Source organism: Psammomys obesus, unplaced genomic scaffold (genome assembly GCF_907164565.1).
Source record: "Psammomys obesus unplaced genomic scaffold, mPsaObe1.curated_primary_1811, whole genome shotgun sequence".
Lineage (NCBI taxonomy): Eukaryota > Metazoa > Chordata > Mammalia > Rodentia > Muridae > Psammomys > Psammomys obesus.
Genome location: NW_026585504.1, coordinates 7,418,795 through 7,441,756, shown reverse-complemented (window position 1 = coordinate 7,441,756; position 22,962 = coordinate 7,418,795). Strand labels below are relative to the sequence as shown.

Sequence of the window (22,962 nt, the reverse complement as noted above, 5' to 3'; positions counted from 1 at the left end):
TTCCTTCAAAAGGAGGCAGCATTACACTGCTTTTTATTCCTCCTTCGACCATTGTCCACTGCCAAAATAGTCTTCTTTGACCAGAAGAAGTCTAAGAACTGTGCTTGGCTATGGATGTAAACACAAATATTTGCAAGGCAGGTTAACTACCTGTTGGCCAAACATCAGTAGTAGATTCCTTATAGGATATGTAACCCACACAAAGTTTTGACCATACTAGGCACATATTCTGTCTTGTGGACTAGTTCTCAAATCAGTCAGGAAATAATTGGTTACTCCCTGAGCATTCACTTCACTATTGCGCCAGCAGGCAACTCTTGCTAGGTGATTACTATTGAAACACAGAGATCTGCAGGCGGGAGTGCTAGCTGATGGCTTTCTCCCTCCACAGCATGCAGACCACCATCAGGCATTATGAAGTGGAGCCAGCAGGGAGCTTCCAGCTCACTTCCAGCTTGCTCTCCTTGTCCATCTCTGTGTAATTCTGGTGGGCAGCCAAGAGCAGTGGCAACAGCCTGTATCATTTTGGGAGCCACATTGCTACCTTTATTCTTTTTGTGTTAGGAAATGAGTCTATCTAATCGTCACTATTTAATCTTCATTTGTCTCTTCCTCTGGCCAGAGCAGAAAGTCCTGTTGAAGCTTAATGTGTAGGTGAAGTGAGTGCACAACTGAGGCTGAGCAGGAGAATTCTTGGCCAGAGTAAAGTAACAGTGCTTGTTTCTGCCTTAAACAGCCACGAGTCAGCTAGCAAATTTATGAAACCAAAATAGGGTTGTTTGAGAAGTATAATAAAATGAATGAACCACTAGCCATGATAATATAGGAGAGAATCAGTGCACAAATTGACAGTATAGGAACTGAAATATGTGACATTATTATGTATTTGACAGAAAAAAAAGAATAATGCAGAAATATTATCCACAAAATCATTCCAATAAGCTCAATCACTGAAGTTCATGGTAGTTTTATTTTTCACAATAGTCAAAATTGGGAAGAACCCAAATTCCTGAACCCAAATGTAAAGTGAGGTTTGCCCATACAATGGAAATATTAGGCAGAGAGAAGTAAAGTACCAATATAAATGCACTTTCAAAAGTTATGCTAAGCAACATAAGCCAGACACACACACAGTGCATGTGCACAAACACATACAGAAACAACACACAAAACCACTTTATTATTCTATTTATAGGAACTGTCCAATCTATAAAAAAATATACAGAAAGTAATTAACAGCAACTAGGCTAGGGTAGGAGGAGAAGACCACAAAAGAGACTTTCTTGGGGATGAGTGAAATATCCTAGAGCTAACTGTGCTGACTCTTGCATAAATCTGTGAGCATTAAAGGGTATACTTTAAATGTATGGACGATATGACATATAAATTAATAAGGTGCTTTAAAAATGAACACAACAGTGAAAGAATGGATGAGACAAACAAGAAACACAAAAGGGCATGAGTCACTTCAAAGTACATTCACACTCACTTCTGTCTGCTGCTCTTTTTAAAACTCCTCTGTCACATATGGACAGGCGCATTCCCTGCTCAGTTTTCATCAGTGCCCTGGCCACACACACACACACACACACACACACACACACACGCACACGCACACACACCTCAGATTCAGTCCAGGCTACAGGTGCGTCCAAAGCACTGGCTAACATGGGCTGACCTGGAGGACATTCCTCAGCTTTTATACTGCTTCTTGAAGCAGGGACGCCAATTCTGGGGGGTTCTTTGTGCCCGCTTTTCGTAAGCCCAGCTCATCACAGTCTTCGTTCGAGGCTTCTTGACGTCGGTGCTGTAGCACTTTCTTCTTCCACTGTGTGCAAAAGGCAGCAACCTCCAGCTCCTCTGGATCTGAGGAGGGCCAGCTTAAACCCTGCAGGGATGAAAGGACACTCGCTGCCACGAGCTCTTCTGGGTTCTTCCTAGAGTGGTAAGGCTGCCTGTCTGGGATCACAGCTCTCATTTTATACTGTCAAACTACCGTGTTTGAAGACAACTGGACAGACACCCTCCCACCCTGAAAGGAGATGAAGAGTAGAACAAAGGGCTTTATCTTTATCCCAGTGAAATGTTCTGAAGACATAATGGATTCTTCTAAATTCTCTCTTAACCGTTAAGAACACTGGCTGTTCTTCCTGAGGACCCAGCACCCTTATGGCAGCTTACAAACACCTCTAACTCCTGTTCCAGAGAATCTAGCCTTTTCTGGCTACTTGGGCACCAGGCATACATACTTGGGCACAGGTAAATATGCAGGCCAAAACACCCACACATATTAAAAAATAATTTTCCCTCCCCATCCAAATTCTTTATCTGTTTGCATCTTGCACACAAAGAACAGATAAAACTGGGTGCAATTTAGTCTAGTTGCACATGACTGCTTAACAAGCCGGACTCAACAGCAACCAACCAACACCCCCCTCCTTGGGGTTCTAGCATTTATATATCCTCTGAAGAGTTCCCAGAATCTCAAATGCCACACACTCACAGAAACTCTACAGCCGTCAAAGTCATGTCCCTGCTAGAGCATGAGGCAAATCATCCCTAGCTGCTGTGGACAGTCTGAAAAGCCCCATATCCCTGGGATTAACGAAAACATATTCTTACAATATTTGTATTTCTTAAAGAAACCAAAGTTCTCACTATACCTAGTATTTAAACATCCAGGGGAAATATTTTTTTAGACATGCAAACAGTGTCTATTTGCAGCTGTCATTTATGACTTAGGAATGCAGCCAGGCATGGTGGCACACACCTGTAATCCCAGCACTCAGGGAGACAGAGGTGAAAGGAGTTCTGTGAGTTCTATCTCAAAAACAAAACAAAACAAAACAAAACAAAAAAAGATTCTGGAAGCCATAAAGTGTTGGTTTTACCCCTGTGAGATGAAGTCAGACAATACACAAAATCATGTTTAGTTGATTGGAGAGCTGAGTTTTAAGTTCTCCAGCCTCAGATGTATTAGAAAACAGACATCTCTGAGGAGAGATGGGAATATCACTGGTTTACGTGAAACTCAGCATGGGAGGGAGACAGGGCAGCTATGTAATTGAATAAGAGGTTTGGGAAAAAGTTTTAACAGAACTATGAATATAGCTCAGTAGTAAGTCCTGCCTAACATCTTCAGGGCACTGGCTTTGACCACCAGGATTGAAAAATAAAATTAGCAAATTGCTAAGGTCCAAATGTCGATAAATTAGTGTAACACACACTAATGTGCACCCACAGTCTTCTAAGACTTCTGATGCTCCCGAGAAAGGCTCAGGTTGGGATAGGGCACTGAGAACATCTATCTGAGATGCAGCCTTCGGGGAAGGGAGCACCGCCTGTCACATAGGCATGAATCACTGCTAAGATCTTTTTATTGGATAAACCCTTCAGCCACTGAGGAAAAGCCAGTACACCAAACAAGTTAAGCCAGCAAGCCCGACACCCTGACGGTGCCTGGCAAGACTGTCTCACCTCTCACACGAGGTGCCAGAGAACTCAGACCTACAAACCTATGAGTAATGTCAAGTTCCCAATGGAAAGTTATGAGACATAAAAACAAACCCTCCCCCACCCACAAAAAAAAAAAAGACAAATAAAAACTCAGATCAACTAAAAACCAGATCTGAGCTATGTTATCAGAAAAGAAAGTAAAAAATACCTATGGTTAATATCTTTAGGTAAATGATGAATCCTACAAAAGAGGGAAAAGTGTAAAAATAAGGAGACACAGTTGTGGCTGTGTGCAGTTATAATCCCAGCACTCAAGGAGGCTGAGGCCAAAGTCTGCAGTTAAAAGCTCAGACTGAGCTACATACTGGCTTCAAAGCCATCATGGGCTATCTATGATCTTATCTCAAAAACAAAAAAACAAACCTTATTCAGCTAACAACACAAAGGGAAACACTAGAAACAGAAGAAAACATAGCAAAAGGTGTGCAGAATGCTATGGTAGCTCATCCTCAGATTGCATACAGCTAAGGAGGTGATAAAATTAAAGCCATGTTAATAGAAACCATACAAATACAAACACACAGGCAAGAAGGGGACTAGTTTATGGAAGGGGTCGAGTTGAACAGATTAAGAGAGGGCATCCTTGTGAGAGCCTGCCGTTTGCCAGGTCCCCGCGGCACTCACCCGAAGACAGGCGGCTTCTGCAGCCCTCACAGTCTTGGAGACAGCCTGGAGTAGCCGCTGTGCATTGTCCACAAGGAGCTCCTCAGAGGACTTGCTTCTCTCCAGGGAGGCCTTTACACTGGGACCATTCGGAAAGAAAGAAAGAAATCTTTATCTCAGCTTAGGAGGCAATCGCCAATAATCGGCAGTATTTGCTGGGTTTTTTTGTTTATTTGTTTGTTTGTTTGTTCTGAGACAGCGTCTCTCACGGAACCTGTATTTTACAGGTTTGGCCAGAGCAGGAAGCCCTGCAGAACCCTGTCTCCACCCTCTCCACCCCCTCAGCCCTGGGATTAGAAGTATGTGCCACTACCCAGCTCTCAGATGGGTGCTGGGACTCAGTCTCAGGTCCTCGTCATGCTCGTGTGGGGCAGGCACTTGTCCAACTGAGTTATCGCCCCGTTTCAGAGGAAGACTATTCTAAGGGCTCAATTTAGCCTTTAAATAAAAAAATTATTTTAATACCAAGAAAATGTGACTCATCTGTAGCAAACACAAAGAAGAATATGTTGCTGAAGAGGGGTCACAAAACAGATGCAGAAGGGGTCACAAAAGAAAGAGGAGGCAGATCTCTGGGTTCAAGGCCAGCCTGGTCTACAAAGTGAGCTCAGGACAGCCAAGGCTACACAGAGAAACTCTATCTCAAAAACAAACAAACAAAAAACCATGAAGGAGAATAAATTCTGACAGAATTGTGCTCAGGACTGCCTGGAGCTGACTGCTAGGGCGCCCAGATTTCCAGAAAGAGCAAACAGCTTAACCTGTAAACACACCTTCCACCTTCAAAATAATCAATCCCACACATGCTTAACCTGCTCATTTGGACTTACCCGTTCATTCCCACCACGGTGAATGTGTTTGCCTCTTCCTCCCTAGCTCCTTCTGCCATGTGACACAGGTAAGTTGTTTTTGTTGTGTGTGTGTGTGTGTAGTCTCCCTGCTTGGCACCATGCCTCTAGTGTCTCATTTTGATTTATAAAGCTAATTTGATGGTTACTTTTATGTCTATGTCTAAAATAGACAGGTATTGGCAGCTAATCTTGAGATGATCATGTGTCTGAAATGATATTTCCTGGAGAACAGTTGCCACATTTTATTATTATTTTTATATGTGTGGGTGTTTTCCCTTCATGTATATACATATACCACCTATATGCCTGGTGTTTGTCAGAAGACCATGCCAATCACCCGGGACTGGAGTTACAGTTGTGGGCCATCATGTGGGTGCTGGGAATCAAAGCTGGATCCTCTGGAAGAGCATCCAGTGCTGTTAACAACGGAACCATCTTACAAGTTGTTCTCTGACTGCCATATGTGTTTCCTGGCATGCTTGTGCCTGTGTATATACACCAAATAAAAAGAAAACAAACCAATAAAGTAAAAAAAAAAATTGCACACTGGTTTGAGCAATGCTAATTTTATATTTCACCCGTGAGGATGTAATATAAGAACCTGGCATCTGTGTGTGTCCCTTGCTAACAGACTTCAGGGTGCTAGGGTCTAGGTCCACTCACTAGGGAAGTGGGTTTATACCAAAGTGGGTGGGTACCACACATCCTCCCCTGCCCCTGCCGAAGAGCCAGCCTGGCTGTAGGATTATGCTAAGACATCCCTCACCTTTAGAAACTGTAACCAGAGACTCCCACTTCCTTCCATTTGGGCTCTGGTTCCTCTCTTCAGAGCCCCTGCCATTCTGTTTCCTGTCTGTCCATGACATTAAATAATTCTTAGAGCCTCCAAAAACCGTGTCTGTCTTGGTGTCCTCTACCATACCTGAGACCTTTCACTCACAATAGTTTTAACAATCATGCCTTTCCATATGTAAAACTGTTACCACTGGAAATTTATTGTTAGTCAGCGTGCCACTACAACATCTAATGGACTCAGGTTGAACTAGAACTTGTATGATCCTATTATGCTGTTGTGTAATTTATATCAACAGAAAAGCTGTTATGGGGAGGTGATTTGTGTGGAGCCATAAAATGGCTGCTTGATTCTAGCCTGCTTGGAATCCATGAAGCACAGTGTGCTTAGCACAACATGGTGATTTTTCACCCCTGGATCACAGGTGTTCTTTCTTCTTTAGATGTATGCTCAACCGTTTAGATTTGGCAGGTATGGCAATGAGAACTTGCCTCCTGCTTACATGAGAACTTTCCTCCCGCTTCGAGAATTTCCTGGAGAATGTCCTGCTTTGCGATTTTTACTGAAACTAGTTCCTCCCCCTGAATTGCTCATTCTTACTCCTTATAAGCTGTAACCTAAAGATCCTTAAACGAGACTTGATCAGAATACTGTCTTGTCTCCATTCTTTGCGGCTCTTGTTCCACCCCATTCTCACCCCCTCTCTTAGGGGTCTCATTCGACTGACCTGTGGGACAGGTCAGTGATTAATGAAAATTACTTGACTCCAGAATTGAGGCATATTAAGTGGCTTAATTTTCTTTTGGTGTAGTGTTGTGAGACAGAGTCTCGTATAGCCCAAACTGACCTCAGACTCACTATGTGGCCAAGGAACTTCTACCTCTACCTCCTAAATGCTGGGATTATTGGTGTTCACTGCCACTCTAGTTTATAAATGAACTAACCTTAGCACACACTCCCTGCTGGTGGGTTTTGTAGTTGTTGTTGTTTTCACTCACTGTATTTGTCTATTGTGATACGGTCTTGAGTAGCCTGAACTAGGCTTGAACTCACTGTAGAGCCAAAACAGACCTTGAACTCCTGATCCTCCTTTCTCTACCTTCCAAGTGCGGAGATTGCAGGCATGTGCCTATATCCCCAGCCCTGCTGTTAATGTAGTCAGGAGTTAGTGACAGAGATTTGCCTGAGAACTGTGATGTCGGGTGATTTTGTCTTTGTGTAAATATCAGAGTGTAATTTCACAAACTAAGCTGGCTATGCTGTCATTACATATCCAAAGTGTCACTGTGCATGATGTTCTAAAAAAATAGTTGGCTTTTTCATTAGATATGGTTAATATAAAAACAGAGAGCTAACTGACAAATTTTATCCATGGTTATTAAGAAAGGGTGTCAAGGCTAACTACCCCTGAAGTGTTGGGAGCATAACAATACCACTGGGGTGAGGGCCCGTGTTCTGAATGGAGGGGCCAGTGTAAACCCCAGGAGGGTAAATCATTAAACATTTACCAATGATTTCTCTCTATCCCCACTGGGTCTCACGAAAACTCAGCCTTTCTCCTGTAATCTCCTTTCTACCTGGAGATGATGCTGAGCTGGCTGCTCATGGTTTGAACCTGTTCCACCATACACAGAAGCTCCTGGGTGCATCTCTGGTCTATGCAGTTCCTAGCAATGATGCAAATGAGCCTGGTGAAGTTTTTTCCAGAAGCTGCAATTTTCCTGGCAGTGGCGATGAGTTGATCTTTGGTCTATATCAGAAATGAAAAGGTTAGAATTAGGGAAACACTGCCTTCACAGGTTTCCCCTAAGACGGCATGGACAAATTCCAATGCTTACCCCACACTTTTTTGGCTCAACTTACTTCTGCTTGGAAATGTACTCATTTCAGCTTAAGCCACCATCTCCTGAGCCAACTCTAAGGGTTTCTTCTTGGGTTAGAAAGAATCTAACTGATAAGAAACAATCTCCTTCCTTATGTGGGGACTGTGGAAGGCCAGACAACCCAGCTTCCTAGGCTCATATATCTCAGGCTGGCTGAGAATGTAGTTGTATGTTGTAGCTGAAGATGGCTGTGGAGTCCTGATTTTCCTATCTCAGCCCCTGAGTGCTGGCATCACAAGCACACACCACTACACTTGGGTTCTGTGGTGCTTGGGTCAGGCCCAGAACCTTGTAAACACTAGGTAAGTGCTCTATCAAATGACCCCAGTCCTAACCAGACATTTTCTCTCTTTTTTCTGTTTTGCTCAAAAGCACAATACTTCAGATCTTAAAAGCCTGGTTGGCATTAAGAGCAGGATGTATGATTGGGGGAACTCAGGAGAATACTGCATAACTGCTTCCAACCGGAAGCAAACCTCACTATTAGAATGAGCCTTGTATTTTCCTTTCAAATGTACTTCTCTGCAGGACCACAAGAAGTGCAGAGTCTGCGCATTCCTAGACTCTTAGCCACACACCACTGCAGACATCTGAGTCCTGTTTAAATCAGAATATCTGATTTGGTATTACATTCTGGAAAGCCACATCTACTTTGGTGACTTTGGGGGAATCGCTGGTTTAGGCTTTGGGAGCTGGGAGGCAGGACCACGAATGAAGGGGCTGAGTCTCGGTGTGATGGAGGCTCTGGGTTTGTCCTTGTAGTCATATTGCCAGGGGATGTTCTTTCCTTAGACCCTCTGTTCCGCCCCCGGTCAGACATGTCCCCTGTGTCTCAGTCTTGGGTTTTGGAGCCATCTGTACCCAGTAGACACACCCACATTTTGTGTCTTTCTTTTGGTCTATACACAAAATAAGTGGATTCCTTTTTTAAAAATTCCATATTGGTGTGTTGATAGTAAACAATATTTGCCTCTGTTTAGTCAAGAGTAGCACAGAGTGTGGGGATAAACTCATAGTGGAGGTCAACCCCCAGAAGCCAGCCACGATGGGCTAGCTTTCAAGGGGTCTCAGCTCTCTCTGTGGATTTTAAAAAGCAACAAGATGAGCAGGTGGTGGTGGTGCACGCCTGTAATCCCAGCACTCAGGAGGCAGAGGCAGGTGGATCTCTGTGAGTTCGAGGCCAGCCTGGCCTACAGAGTGAGTTCCAGGACAGCCAGGACTACACAGAGAAAACTTGTCTCCAAAACCAAAAAAAAAAAAAAAGAAAAAAAAGAAAAGAAAAGAAAAAGATAGTAAGATGTGTCAGACATGGACCTGTAATCCCAACACTGGGACTAAGGTAAAAGGCTCCGGAGGTAAAGGCCTGACAGTGTTACATATTGAGGCAGTGTCCCCAAAATAAAAACATGTAAATAACCTAAAAAGGTATAAATAACATTCTTGACTCACTCACTGTTCTGGGAATGAATGACTTCTTGATTTTACTACATTACAGGTTTGGCAAAATTCTATTCCCTGGTATAATTAATAAAATTATAGTAGCCAAGCTAAAAAGAGGAGGGGAATAGAGGGGGGAGATAAATTTACAAAGATGGGATACTGAACGGATCTTCAAGGTGATCTTTCCTTCCAGGACTGTCTAGGGATGTCAAGGCATCATTTTTCCAAGTGCTGCCCAATCACCCACCACCGTAACCTGCTGAAGACCAAGTACCAGGGCTTGCCCTCTCTTCCTCAAGCTCTGAGCCATCAGGAACACCTCGTTGGCCATCTCATGTGTGATCTGGGCGATTCTGTTCTCACTGTCTGCACTGCCATCCTCCTGGCCAGGCTGGTCCATCTGAGCAGGAGGCAGAGAGGGGCTGCCACTCTGGTGCTGAAAGAAGACACCGGATAGAGGTTTAGAACGACGAAGTCCCTGACACTTGGGCCTCTCAACTGCAGTGAGGATGTTAATTGCACCCCCCTTGTGTGTGTGTGTGTGTGTGTGTGTGTGTGTGTGTGTTCACACACATGTGGAGACCAGTGTTCCTCAAGAGCTGCCTATTTTGTTTTTGGAGATAGGACCCGACTTGGGGCCGGAGTTCTCTGATCCAGCTCTGCTACCCAAACAGGAATTTGCCGTTTCCCTTCCCCTGTGCTGAGACTCCGAGTATGTAACACATCTGTGGATGCAGGTTTTTAATCTGGGAATAGACTTTAAGCCCTCATGCTTGTTAAATAAGCACTCTATCAACCAAGCCTTCCCCTCACCCCTTAATTGCTTTGAAATCATTTTTAAAGAAAGGCACAGGGAATCAGACTTCCTGAGTCCTCACAGCCCTTAGCCATCTTTTCCAAATGTGTAGGGAAACAGTGGAGAGACCCAGTATTCCCTGTGAGTCTGTGCTCCATCCATCCAGAATTTGCAGAAATATGGCATCCTTGAATCTCAATATAGTCAAAATAGTATATTTCCTTTCTATGAATGTCCAGGCTTTAGAAGGAAGAAGGAAGAACGTGTAGGCTCTTGAAGAGCACAGAGACATGTTAGAGTGTTGACAGCCCAGAAAGAAAACAAATCTGTGTTGCCTTCAACCATAGCCAAAGAAGCTGCTCTCTGCACTTACCAGCAGAGACTCCTGCAGAGGCACATAACTGGTCACGGCGCTGAGAATAAAGTGACAATAAGTGTTCAGCCCTAAATGAGACTATTTGTAGTAACACCCCCAACCCAAGGCTTAGGGAACTTTGAGGAAGAGCTAGAGAATGGGAGAAATGCTGTGGAAGGCTGTCTCTGGACATAGCATGACCACTGCGCTCACCAACTCACTGCAGCATGATTGCCTGTACAGGATCAAGCCAAGTGGAACAGTCAACATTCCAGGGGGCAGCACTGATTAGATGCAGGGTTTTTTGTTTGTTTGTTTGTCTTGTTTTTATTTTGTTTGGAAGAAGGAGCTGGAGAGATGGCTCAGCAGTTAAGAGCAATGGCTATTGTTCCAGAGGAAGCTTCAAATCTTTCCAGGTTCAAATCCTAGCAACCCACTGGTAGCCCACCTCTATCTGTAGTTTCAGTTCAGTGTATCTGATGACGCTTTCTGGCCCTAGGGTGCTGCATGCATGTGGTGCACAGCAATATAGATGGACAAAACACTTGTACACATAAAATTAAAAAAAAAAAATAGGGATCTGGACATACTGCTGTACACCTTTAAACCCAGCACGTGGGAGCTGAGACAGGCAGACCTCTGGGAGTTCAGAGCCAACCTGGTCTACATAGAGTTCCACACCAGCCAGCACTACCCAGTGAGCAGGGGAGGAAAAGGCAGAGGATGAAGTGAGGAGGGAAGACACAGAGGGGGAGAGGGATGGGAACTGAGGGGCAGAGAGGAGGTAATGGCTAGGAATGCATGTGAGCAAGATACATTGTTTAAATGTGTAAAATTGTCCAAGAGTAAATAAAAGATAGTTCATTTTTAAAAAAGGAAATTCAGGAATCTTTGAATATTTCAACTTCAACATGCTCACATTGATTCTATACCAAAGGCCTTTACAGTTTTGCTTCAAATAACTGTGATTTGTTTTTTCTTGAAACTTGAGTTTTACTTCCTTCTAAGGAAACAGCAGCTCTGACATCTATCTTAAGAGTAGGTTGGACGTGACAGGAGGCCGTGTGGTTTTCCAGTGGATCTTTAATGGAGCTCTCTTCTGCCCTTTCTGAATCAAGACAAATTGCCCTGCTCTTGGAAGTGACTCCAATAACAGAGGGTTGAGAATATCCCTGGTTATCTCTTTGCCTCACTTCACCAGATATGGCCCCTCCATCTTGGAATTAGCAACTCTAGAACTGTGAGCCAAGTAACTTTCCTTTCTTTATAAAGCACATCTGTGGTGTTCTGTAATAGCCCCATGGAGTGTGCTAGGACCCTAAGCTAGTGAATACTGATAAATTACCTGGCTTTCTTGGTGTTTCTGTCTTGACCTCACCTTCTGAAAACGTGTCTTGTCATCTGCTGCATCAGTGGCCTGGCTTTAGGTGAGGATGTCCTGTGTGCTGAGAATAGTGGGCAGAGGCCTTTTCTAGAGAGGCCCACTAGCCAGCCTGTCAGGAGTTCGGGAGGCAGGATAGGTGAAAAAAAGGATATGATTGAGAGCTGCTGACCAAGAAGTCAACAGCAGAGAGTAAAGGCCACAGAGTAGGGACATGATGGTCTGGAGCTAAGACTGAGCGTGGAGGTGTGAATGAGAATGGCCTCCATGAGCTCATGCGTTTGAAAATAGTTGGTCCCCAGTTGCTAGAACTTTTGGGGAAGGGCAACATGTGTCACTAATGTGTCACTTTTGAGGTTTCAAACACCTCCCACCATTTCCAGAATGCTCTCTGCTGCCTACTTGCAGACCAAGAAGTGAACTCTCTGAGGTTCTTGCCGGTGTGTCTTTATTCCACCACCATGGACCCTAACCCTCTGAAACCATAAGGCCAAATAAACACTTTCTTTTCCAAGTCAGCCATGGTGTTTTATCACAGCAATAGAAACCCCACCAAATATGGTGAAGAAACTACGAAATGGCCTTTTAAATACTTATCAGAGATCCTCAGCATCCTGATCTATTGACTCCAAGCTTTTCAACGCAGGCCTAGGATTGTGTGTTAGAGGCTTCAGAACCGGAGTGAAATACTTCCTGCTGGAGTCCTTTTTATGGACAGGAGTGAGGAGTGTGTTGTTCTCAGAGCCTTCTGACCTGAGTGGCCAACATCGGCCTGCCCTGCCACCCTGCCTTGCAGCTATGGGAGATGCTTTTGGTGCATTGACAGAAACAGAAAGTCAGGGAGTGGGTGGCATTAAGTGTGTGCTGAAAACCCTATGGAGAACCACAGAAGAGGAGGAGGAGGAGCCTGCAAGCTATTTGAATTTATAAGACTGAGAGTTGAGCAGGCAAGCCTAGAGGCTAAAGGAATGGTATATCTTATTCTCCCTGTTATTTTGGTCACAGGGTCCCCTTTGGTGGAAGTGACATTTTGATGAGGAAAAAAAAGAAAAGATAATAAGGGCAGGGGTAAAAATATGATGTGATGTGATCAACTTTATCTTGGAAAAGCTCTATAGAGTTTTGGAAGACTGCATGGCCATCCATAGGTCGTGATGGGGATAGATATGGCAACTCATCTATCAAATCCTGAATTGTTGGAGCATGGTCCAAGAATGGAGTCATGCACAGATAATTCTGAGTGCTTATGAGAAAACTCCAAGAAAACAAGACAAGAGTCTTGCGACCTCAGTTTCTTTCAAAACACAGAATCGTTCTTGGAATGTTTCTTGCCTCTCAGAGGATAAGAGTAAGTTTACTTCAAATTATTCATTACAACTGGCTATTGTTATTTGTTTATATGCCTGTGTGGAAAAACATGTTTTTGCTTTATGCAGCTTGTCCTTATGATTGTACACATGTTTTGCTCATGAGAACTTTACTCATGTGACCTTTATTTTTGTTTTGTTTTGTTTTTTTGTTTTTTGTTTTCAAGATATGGTTTCTCTGTGTAATAGGTCTGGCTGTTCTGGAACTCACTCTGTAGACCAGGCTGGCCTTGAACTCACAAAGATCTGCCTATCTCTGCCTCCTGAGTGCTGGGATTAAAGGCATATGTCACCACCACCCGGCTTCATGTGACCATTCTTTATTCTCAGTTATGAATTGTTGGCTATTACGTGTGACTTTGGTTCGCCTCAGTTTTAGGCTCCACTCTCCCAAGTTCCACCTCCTCTAGAGCAGTAAACACTGGATGAAGTGTGTCTGCATGGAAACTACTATAGCCCTGCTAAGCTCTACTATTTCCCATGACTCTAGTACGGTCAGCAGAAATACATTCAGATCCTTAATGACTAGGTGTCTTGTCTTGCCCTAGAAGGACACAGGTGTGTAGGGGAGATATTCAACAGCTCTTGGTTCTTCCTTAGAAATCCCTTTCTCCCCCACTACAGTAACTTTTGTTGTGTTCTTGTCACTTGAGAAGGGAGGTGAGCTTTGCATAGGTCAAAGTGGATAAGCAGCCTGAGTACTGAATCCTGCCAGCAAAGTTCAGTTTAAGTAAGTGATAAGGACAAACTCCACAAAAGCCAATGAAAATCAGAAGCACAGATTAGATGTTAAAGGACAGGAAATATTTTTACATGGATGTAGTGAGAATTCTGGAATTTTGGTTTCTTAAAAAAAAAACAAAGACATAAGAATATGTTTTTGTTTTGATGCCAGGTGTGGAATATGGAGCTGCTTCAGCCTGTCTGTGAAAAACTGACTGTGATTTGCCTTGAGCTCTAGCAGAGGTGTGGTTTTGCCAGCTGCAGATAGTTTCTGCGAGTGTGCGATGTTTGGAATTCTGGGAACTTTTCAGAGGGCATATACATGCTAGGGCCCCAACAGCATTTGATCATTGTTGGTCATTTGCAGTTTGGCAATAGTCATTCTCAAAGAAGAAGCAAAAAGGAAGAAATTAGATTCAGAGATCTCCATCTTTCTCTTTCTCTCCCCGCTGTCTTTCGTTCTCTCCTATCTAATGATAGGGGGTGAAACTGGGGGACAAAGAGTGGGGGGGAAACCCACAAAGTAGCTAAGGTCAGCTACCCATGGGTGCATTCATTGCCCCTTTAAGTACTAGAATTCTGGAGTGATGCTGAGACTTTTTTGTGATTTTTGGTAAGGGCATGGCAAAGGGAGTCGTAGACCAGGGTGCCTGGTCCCCAAGCTTACGCTTTCATAGACTGCTTGTGCTGTTTGCCCTGTGTGAATCACACATGTGGGTATCAAGTCCCTGGAATGTGCTAGGGTCTTTAGTTACTAGAAAACAGGTCTAGGTGGAGCTAGATGGAAGATGCCAAGTAGCCTACCATAGTGATGTCTGCTGTGGTGATCTTGGTGGTGGTAACTGGCTCATCATCACAGGTTTCCATTGAGTTTTCTGGGGTGCCTGCGGGAACAGCACCCTGAGAATCCACACTGCTCCCAGAAGTGGTTTCTGCTGGACCATCTTTACAGTGGGGCTGGAGCTGGACAGGATTCTCTTCTAGGGCCTTTGCTGGCTCCTCTCTGGGTTTCAAGCATTGGACAAGGGGTCTCCAGGCCTCCATGTGACCACCTTCCAAGGCCTGGAGCTGAGTCACTGCATGGTGGACCTTAGCTGCCCATTCACACCGAAGGCAGTCCAGCATATGCAACCCCTGCTCCTCTTGGAGCACAGGGACCCTCTTGGCCACCTCCTTAGTGAGCATGAGAATGCTCTCTAGAGATACAAGAAGGTCTTCCTGGAAGGGTCCAGACTCTTGAGCCCCTGCTACGGTATCCTGCACAGCTTGGATGGCAGACAGCATGCTCTCCATCCCGGTCTGGGAGCTCTTGCCCACAGCATCTTGGAATGTATGCTCATAGGCTGCGTTGATGCTGCTCAGGTGATCAGTCAGGGCCTTGGCTCGAAGGCTGAGTTCTAAGCAGAGAAGTTCAAAACGGGTAGAGAGGCTGGGACATGGCTTGGGGGAGGAGACCAAGATGTGTGCCACGTCCAGCAAGGCTTCTGTGAGTACGTGAACTTCCCGACACAGAAAGGAGACTTCACCCTTTACCTGCTCATCCCCACACAGAACAATAGACAGCCCAGCGGCCTCTTGTAACCTTTGAGAAACATCTACTGCCTGATCTAACCCTTCCTGCAGCCTTTGCTGGCTCTTCACTGCCTGTCGCAGGGGCAGCAGGAACAGGCCTTGTCTCCTGCTGAGTCTCTCCATACACTGCATCAGGTCCTGGACAGCTACTGCCCATAGAAGACACCCATTGTCAATGTTCTCTTTCCTCACCATGGGGGCTTGGAGACCTCCAGAGGACACAACTTGATCCAACAGCTGTTTAGCATGGATCTCAGCCTTTTTCAATCTGTTTTGTAGATCTAAAAGCACTCCCGGGTACCCTGTTGGGTCTGGGCTCTTCTCGTGGAAATTCACAGGGCTGCTTTTGGCTGCTGTTTGAACCATCAGGGCCAAATCCTGCTGAAGCTCCCCAAATGTTGCCATGCTCCCTGGTAATTCGGCCATTAGGCTATGGCAAAACAGTTGTCGACACAGAGGGTACCAGTCACCAGCCCTGGCTACCAATCCCTGCCTGGCTTCCTTGGCCCTCCCGGATTGCTGGAAAGCCACTCCCAGAAGCCTGTCACTTCTAGCATCTGTGGCATGGACTTCCTCCCCGGCTAGGTCGATAATGGAAGGTGCCAGTGTTGAGGATTCTTGTACTCTTGTCATCCTCCCTGGTCCCAGGGGACCCCCAGCCTGGGGCTCTTGGACAGTAGAATCCTGCTCTGATGTGTGGGTGCCTGAGGAGGTCACTGCCTGGTGATCCCTGTTCTCCACAGTACTGATGACTTTGCTGATGGCAAAGAGTGGAGATCCCCACCCCGGGAGGCAGGTGTCAGGGACCACTGTGTAGGAAAGTTGTTCTGCTGGTAGGAAAGAGGTGTTTGGGCCACGTCCCTCTAACCCAAGTACCTGCTGGGATTTCACTTCAGGAGCTGTGGGGTGCTGGGGACTGGGGAGAATGAAATAAGACCATCCCTTGGCAACGTCAAACCTTTGGACTTGGACCCGGAGCGGGCTGAGGATGTCTGGGTGGTTGGTGCCAACCAGCCCCTCGTGGACTTGCTGGGCTGAATGGATGAGATGTTTTGCCATGGTTAAAAAGGCGTCTGTGTCCAGAGCGCTGTCCGCACCTCTGCTGCCTTCAGCGGCTGCACCCAGGACCAAGGAAGACTGCGCCAGCTGCCGAACCACGACTCTCATCCCGTTCCGGAAAATAGGATCTGGGTCTTGACCCACGTATCTGCTCATCACCTGCACTATGTGAGTGGCTCTTCCGCGTAGGAACGCCACAGATCTGGAAAGCTCTCTGGGCGAGCCGCTCCTCAGAGCCCTTGTGTACAAATCCAAGTGTTCAGTCATTTCCCGGATGGACAGACTCAGGAATTCAGGAATATTGAGAACGACATCAAAGCATGCCAAGAGGTGTTCGGATTCCCTGGCCCAGGCCTCAAGCAAGGCCCGCAGGGTGGCAGGGCTCCAGTCCAGGCCGTATGTTTGGGGACTTGGTGAAAAGAGTTCATTTGCTTCGACCATTAGCCTCCAAAGACCTGCCACGGCAGCCTCCAGGTCTTTGCCTGCTTGCCTTTGTGGGCAGCAGAGCCAAACCAAGTGCGCCACTCGGATCATCTGCTTGGCTTGGTCGTGGAAAGCATCAAGAAGAAGCTGGAGAGTCTTGGCCAAGGCTTCACTGTCACACCTGGACCTAATGGCTGAAGTCATCAAGCCGGCCTGGACCAACTGCTCGAGAGGACCTTGGGTGTCTGTGAACGTGTGCAGAATCTGGCGCAGTAACCCAGCGTGGACTTCCCGGAAGAGCGCGTGCGCCGTGGCCCGCAGAGCTTCTCCTTCCATCCCTGAGCTGCTCCGGGGAGGCGGGCGCACCCCGGGTCGGAGCTGCAACAGCTGGCGGCAGCGGGACACCAGGTGCACCCGCTCCCGCGGCGAGGAGCGGGCGGCTAGGCGCAGGCAGTGCCACACCACGGCGGCCAGGGGTGCGTCCAGCAGCCCACCACCGCGCAGGCGGCTGGGCCCGGGCTCTTCCAGGACCTGTCGCAGCTTCCACAGACAACGAGCCAACGCGCCATTCTGAGAGCGGGCGCTGGGCCCTGGGACTCCGGGCTGCAGCACATCCAGGAGGTCGCCGAGGCTCTGCCTGGTCAGGGCGAAAACGCGGCGCCGCGAGGCCCTCAGCTGCGGATCGCCCGGGTGCCGGAGGTGGCCGCGGGTGGCCGCGAGCAGCGCGGGGACGCAGCTCCCGAGCCGGTGGCGGGCTCGCCCCAGGCGCTCGTCCCGGGCCCAGCGCGAGGTCAGGCCGCCCAGTCGCAGCAGCCCAGCTGCCAGGTCAGCGAGTGAGGCCCGCGACGAGGTGGCATCCTCCGCCATCTCCAGGGCGTCCAGGCACGTCAGACACCAACTGGCCTCTGGCACGGTCTTTCTCACCATTGCAGCGTCATCAAGGAGCAGGACCTGATGGGGCCATTCCAGGAAAGAGACTTGAAGATGACTGGAATGTTTCTGGAGCCATGTAGCTTAAGCCTAGGGGACCTTAGATTTCCAGTTAACCGGAATGTAACCACATAGAGGACTAAGAGGTGACTAATGACTAAATAGGGGGCTGGATCTCAGAATCCACACTCCAGTCTTGGAGGTTTGCGGTGTGTGCATTTCCTTGTAAAACAGAGGTCTGAATTCATATCTCTGCCTTAACTCCATATTTAGTGTGGGGCCTAACCTGGACTGTTCAAGGATGGATAAGTATGATGGGCTGGAGGGTAGCCTGTTGTGGAAGCTTCTCAGAGGCAGCTTTTCTAGCCTGACTCTGCCTCTCCTAGGCAGCTCCATCGACTCTGGAACCCTGGGGCTGGTACTCAAGTCAAAAAGCCTTTGTCTCCCTTTCATTTCCCACCAGCAGGTGTCCAAGGCCCTCTGATTTTGGCTCTACTCTCTCCGACCCCATTGTAACAACTGTCTAAAAGGCCTATGAAAATACCTGTCTATAAACCACACTACAGAAGTTATACGACGAACAGCAACAACATAGTTCATGGGTATACGTTTGAACCAAGAACAATATCCAAATCTAAAAGTTATGCTCTGGGGCTGGAGCTATAGATGATCAGTTGAGAGCACTGGCTACTCTACCAGAGGACCTGGGTTCGATTTTCAGCATCCACGAGGGGACTCACAACTGCCTGTAACTCCAGTTCTAGAGGGTTCTACTCCCCCTTCTGGTCCCCTCTGGCCCAGACACATTCAGGCAAACACATAAAAACACACATAAAATAAAAATAAACAAAATACCCAAAATATACTTAAGTTGTATGTTAACAAGGAATGTGGGTCGGGATAAAAAACTGAAAGCGTTTGGAAACTGAGGGGTTAAACCAATTCCTATTAGAGCTTCCAGTTTAGCCCTGATTAGATTGGTAATGAACTCTGTGCGTGTGTGGAAAGGACAGTCAGGAGTTGCTGTGGGAACTGCATACCCATGCCTGTTCTCCAGGCAGCCAGCTCTGAGGGCGCCTCACCTTGGTGGTGTCCACCAGGATCTGCTGAGCGGCGGCCACTAGCTCCTCCCAGTGGCGCTGCTGCTCGGGCTGCAGGTGGAGCTTCTGAGTTACCAGCATGATGCTCCTCCCGGAGAGCCGCAGAGACTCCGCCACTGGCTTCATTTCCTCCCTGAGCCACTCCTCCTCGCATTCTCCTGCCAGCCTGGGAGACACAATGCACGGATTAAGTGATACTAAAACCAAAGAGCCACGGGGAAACGAGGATACACAGCAGGGACAGACCACCAGGTGGCTGTTAAAGGGAAGACTGACCACTGTGGGGATGGGGCCGGAGACTTCTGCCCAAGACTCAATGTTGAGTTAAAAAAACATCCCCTTTCTTCTCCACCTTCTTCACGTGTCTTAGTTTGTGAGTAAGAGCTGTCGCCTCAGTGTATTTCTCAGACTTTACAAACTTCACGCTGTTGCAACTCTGACAGGGGCTCAGAAATTGCCCTGCCCATTAAAATAAAGGAAAACACAGCAAATTCTGTAAGATTATTTCTCTATATGTTTTAAAAGGTTATTTTCAGGCCAAGCATGGTGGCCACATGCCTTTCATCCCAGCATTGGGAAGGCAGGGGTAGATAGGTCTCTGAAAATTCCAGGCCAGCCAAAACTACATAGTGACACTCTGTCTCGAAAGTTTTAAGAAAAAAATTAAAAAGAATTACTTTCCAGAAAGTTTATGCAGAGTTCAGGTGGCTACTATTCAGTTACATTATATAGAGAAATATAGACACTGTTTTCACCGTGTCACCAAAGTACTTGGGTTTCAGAAGCCAGAGCCACCAAGTGGCCATGTGAGAAGGATACTGTTTTTAAACTGAGACAGTTTTCAGACAGTTTTAACTGACTCCTGGCTAGACACAGGAACGCTCACACAGGTTTTTTTTAACATCTTAAATTAATTTGAGCTAGAGTACAAAGTAATGGTTTCATCAAGGCATCCCCATACGTCGGTGTCATTATAGTTCATCTCTCACGGCTCTCCAGCACACTCCCTCCTCCTTCCTGTTCTTGTGGCCACTCCCAACAGTCCCCCATTCTGCCTTCATGTCATAGATGTATGTATATGTGTGTAGATATGTACATATATCTGTATATGTATTTCATTAACTTTTTTCTCTCCTCCTCCCTCTCACGCTTTCCTTTCTAGTTTCACCTCATACACGTAAGCACGCACATTTTTAGGCCTAAGTTTGTATATGAGAGTAAACATGATGTTTGTCTTTCTGAGTCTTTACATAACGATTAATTCTTTTTCTTTTCTTTTTTCTTTCTTTTTTTTTTTCTTTTCTATTTTAGACAAGGCTTCTTTGTGTAGCCTTAGCTGTCCTGGACTCGCTTTGTAGACCAGAGTGGCCTCAAACTCACAGCAATCCACCTGTGTTTTCCTCCCTGAGTGCTGGGATTAAAGAGGTGCATCACCATACCTGGCTGTTATAATTTCTTTATGGGTGAATAAAATGTAATTTTACTGTCTCCATATATATGTGTCATATTTTCTTCATCCATTCATCTTGGAAACATTACTTAAAGATTTGTTTTATGGATGTGTGTGTATCTATACAGTGAGTGCAGGTGCCTGTGGAAGCTAAGGTATTGGTTCCCCGGAACTACAGTCATAGGTGGTGGTGAACCACCTGACCTGGGTGCTAGGAAGCAAAATTGGTCCTCTGCAAGGGGAACTCACTCTCTGCTGCTGAGCCATCTTTCCAGCCCTCTGCAGAGATACTGTTCTTTAAGAGGGGAAAGTGGAGTGGTGGGGAGAGAAAATTAGAGAGAGAGAAAACTAGCTGGGATGAATGTAGACTACTCAGAGTAGCCGTCTCTAGGCTGCAGGTCTGTGGATAATTTTTTTTTTCTTTCCTCTGCTCAGCCATGTTTCCTAAAGGTTCATCCTAATATATATTTCAGCGCAAGAGGAGTCATATCCTTGCGCTGGCCTCTTCTTACAGGCATACACTGATGGGCAGCAGCTGATGTAGCAGGTTCCTGCCCCCTGAGAGCTCGCCCAGCATCAGAAGGCAGGAGCTTGCCAGCCCAACACTTAGTGGGGTGTGCTGATTGCCTCCATTTGGCCATGGCTGAGAACTGCGGCAAAAGTTGGTGGAGCCAAACTCGAGTCCAAATGTGAATTATTACAGCTCTGCTGGGATAAGAAGGGTTGGACCATTTCCCACGGTCATGAGCACTGATAATTCTCTGTATAAATAATTTATCTTGCCCGGAACAGGCAATACAGCAAAGGCATTTATACTGCAGTGAACACAAACAACATTTAGCTTTGCTCAAGACTTACTGTACTTTTTGTGATTATAAAGTGCATTGTCAGACATTCAGAATCGACAAAAAAAAAAGTTTTAAATTGGTACAAAAGCACTCTGTTACCAAATTCCTACATAGGTCATTGTGTGTGTGTGTGTGTGTGTGTGTGTGTGCGCGCACACACACACACGCACATGCGAATGTGATTACATGGGTTCTGGGTCCATGACTGAGCAGCAAATGCTCTTAACTGCCAGGCCCTTTCTTCAGCCCTTATACAAATATTTTACATTATTTTTCTCTACACTTTATCTTTTTACCTAACTAGCATCACATGATGTTCAGACTCTGCCCAGCTCCATAGCTGTGATGGCTGAGCTTGGTTGCAAAATTGACACACCTGGATGAGGAGCTGTCTTCATCGGATTGGCCTGTAGTCACGTCTATGGGAAAGTTCCTTTGTTGGTAAGGGATACAGTTGGGCCCATCCTACTGTGTGGGTGCCACTTATGGGCAGATGGGCCTACGCCATCTCAGAAGTAAAGCTGAGCAAGCCAAGGGAGCAAAACAATGAGCAGTGTCACCCCATGGTTTCTGCTTTTCCTCCCTTGATGATAAACTCTAACTTGTTAAGCCAAATCAACATTTTCCTCCCCAACATGCTATTGGCTAGAAGCAAACTGAACCCATCTACATCAATTGTTATACTAATTTATTTTTCATATGTCTTTTTAAATAAGAAAGCTTTTTTTTTTAGACAGGGTCTCATGTAGCTCATTCTGGATTCAAATTGGCTATGTGGCTGTGGTGGTTTGAATAAGAATGGTCCCCATCGGCTTTTATATTTGAAAGCTTAGTAAGTAGGGAGTGGCAATATTTGAAAGGATTAGAAGGATTGGGAGGTGTGGCCTTGTTGGAGGAAGTGTGTCACTGGGGGTGAGCTTTGAGGTTTCAAAAACCCCATTCCAAGCCCAGTCTCTCTGTGTATGGATCAGGATGTAGAACTCTCAGCGCCCTCTTCAGCACCACCTCTGTCTGCATGCTGTCATGCTCCCCGCCATGATGATAATGGACTGAACCTCTGAAACTGTAAACAAGCGCACAATTAAATGCTCTCCTTTGTAAGACTTGCCTTGGCCACGGTGTCTCTCCACAACAATAAAACAGAGACAAAGACAGTAGCCAAGGAAAACCTTAAATTTCGGACCCTCCACACGCCACCTCCTGAGTCCTGGGGTTATAGGTATAGACAGCCATATCCAGTTTATGCTGGAGATGAAACCCAGAGCATCTTGTATGCTAGCAAGTACTCTATCAACTGAGCTACGTCCACCAGGCCCTAAAGGGTTAAAAACTATAGTCCATTCTACTGCTACTTTCCATCGTCTGACAATCTGTCAGGGTAACAGGCTGAAGTTCCACAGAAACATTACCTGCTGGCAACATGCACAAACTCCTCACTGGCACTGGCCAACTGTCCTGCCACCTTCTGCAAGGAGGCGAGCGCTTTACTCTGTACTTCTTTCATCTCCACAGAGATGAGCAGATGACAGAGCTGGACGATCATCGGTGTAATGATTTGTTCCATGGCCCTGTTCTGTATCGTAGGACCAAAGTCATCCCAGAGGAAAGACTCCATATTCGTGAATCTGTGAACAGAAATTATGACACCATGGTAGCTCGGGCTTGTTGACATATGAAAGTATTTCTCTTGATTCAATGTTCAACTAGTTTTACATTTACAAATGAAAAAAAATCTATAAAATATTAACGGACTACATAAGGTTTATACTAATGTTGGAGGTTGGTCTAAGGTTAATTACTGGCACTTAAGAT

General features: G+C 46.1%; 1 protein-coding gene across 1 annotated transcript; it reads right to left on the bottom strand.

Annotated features, from left to right (window-relative positions):
- Positions 1–1,182: 1,182 nt before the first annotated feature.
- On the bottom strand, positions 1,183–22,765 carry LOC129673650 (uncharacterized). Its single transcript, XM_055603553.1, has 7 exons — positions 22,560–22,765; positions 18,835–19,018; positions 14,573–17,773; positions 9,421–9,582; positions 7,401–7,573; positions 4,141–4,258; positions 1,183–1,888 (listed from the first exon to the last, which is right to left on the bottom strand). Exons 1-7 carry the CDS (start codon positions 22,763–22,765, stop codon positions 1,700–1,702), a joined length of 4,233 nt encoding a protein of 1,410 aa, XP_055459528.1. The 3' UTR covers positions 1,183–1,699.
- Positions 22,766–22,962: the final 197 nt, after the last annotated feature.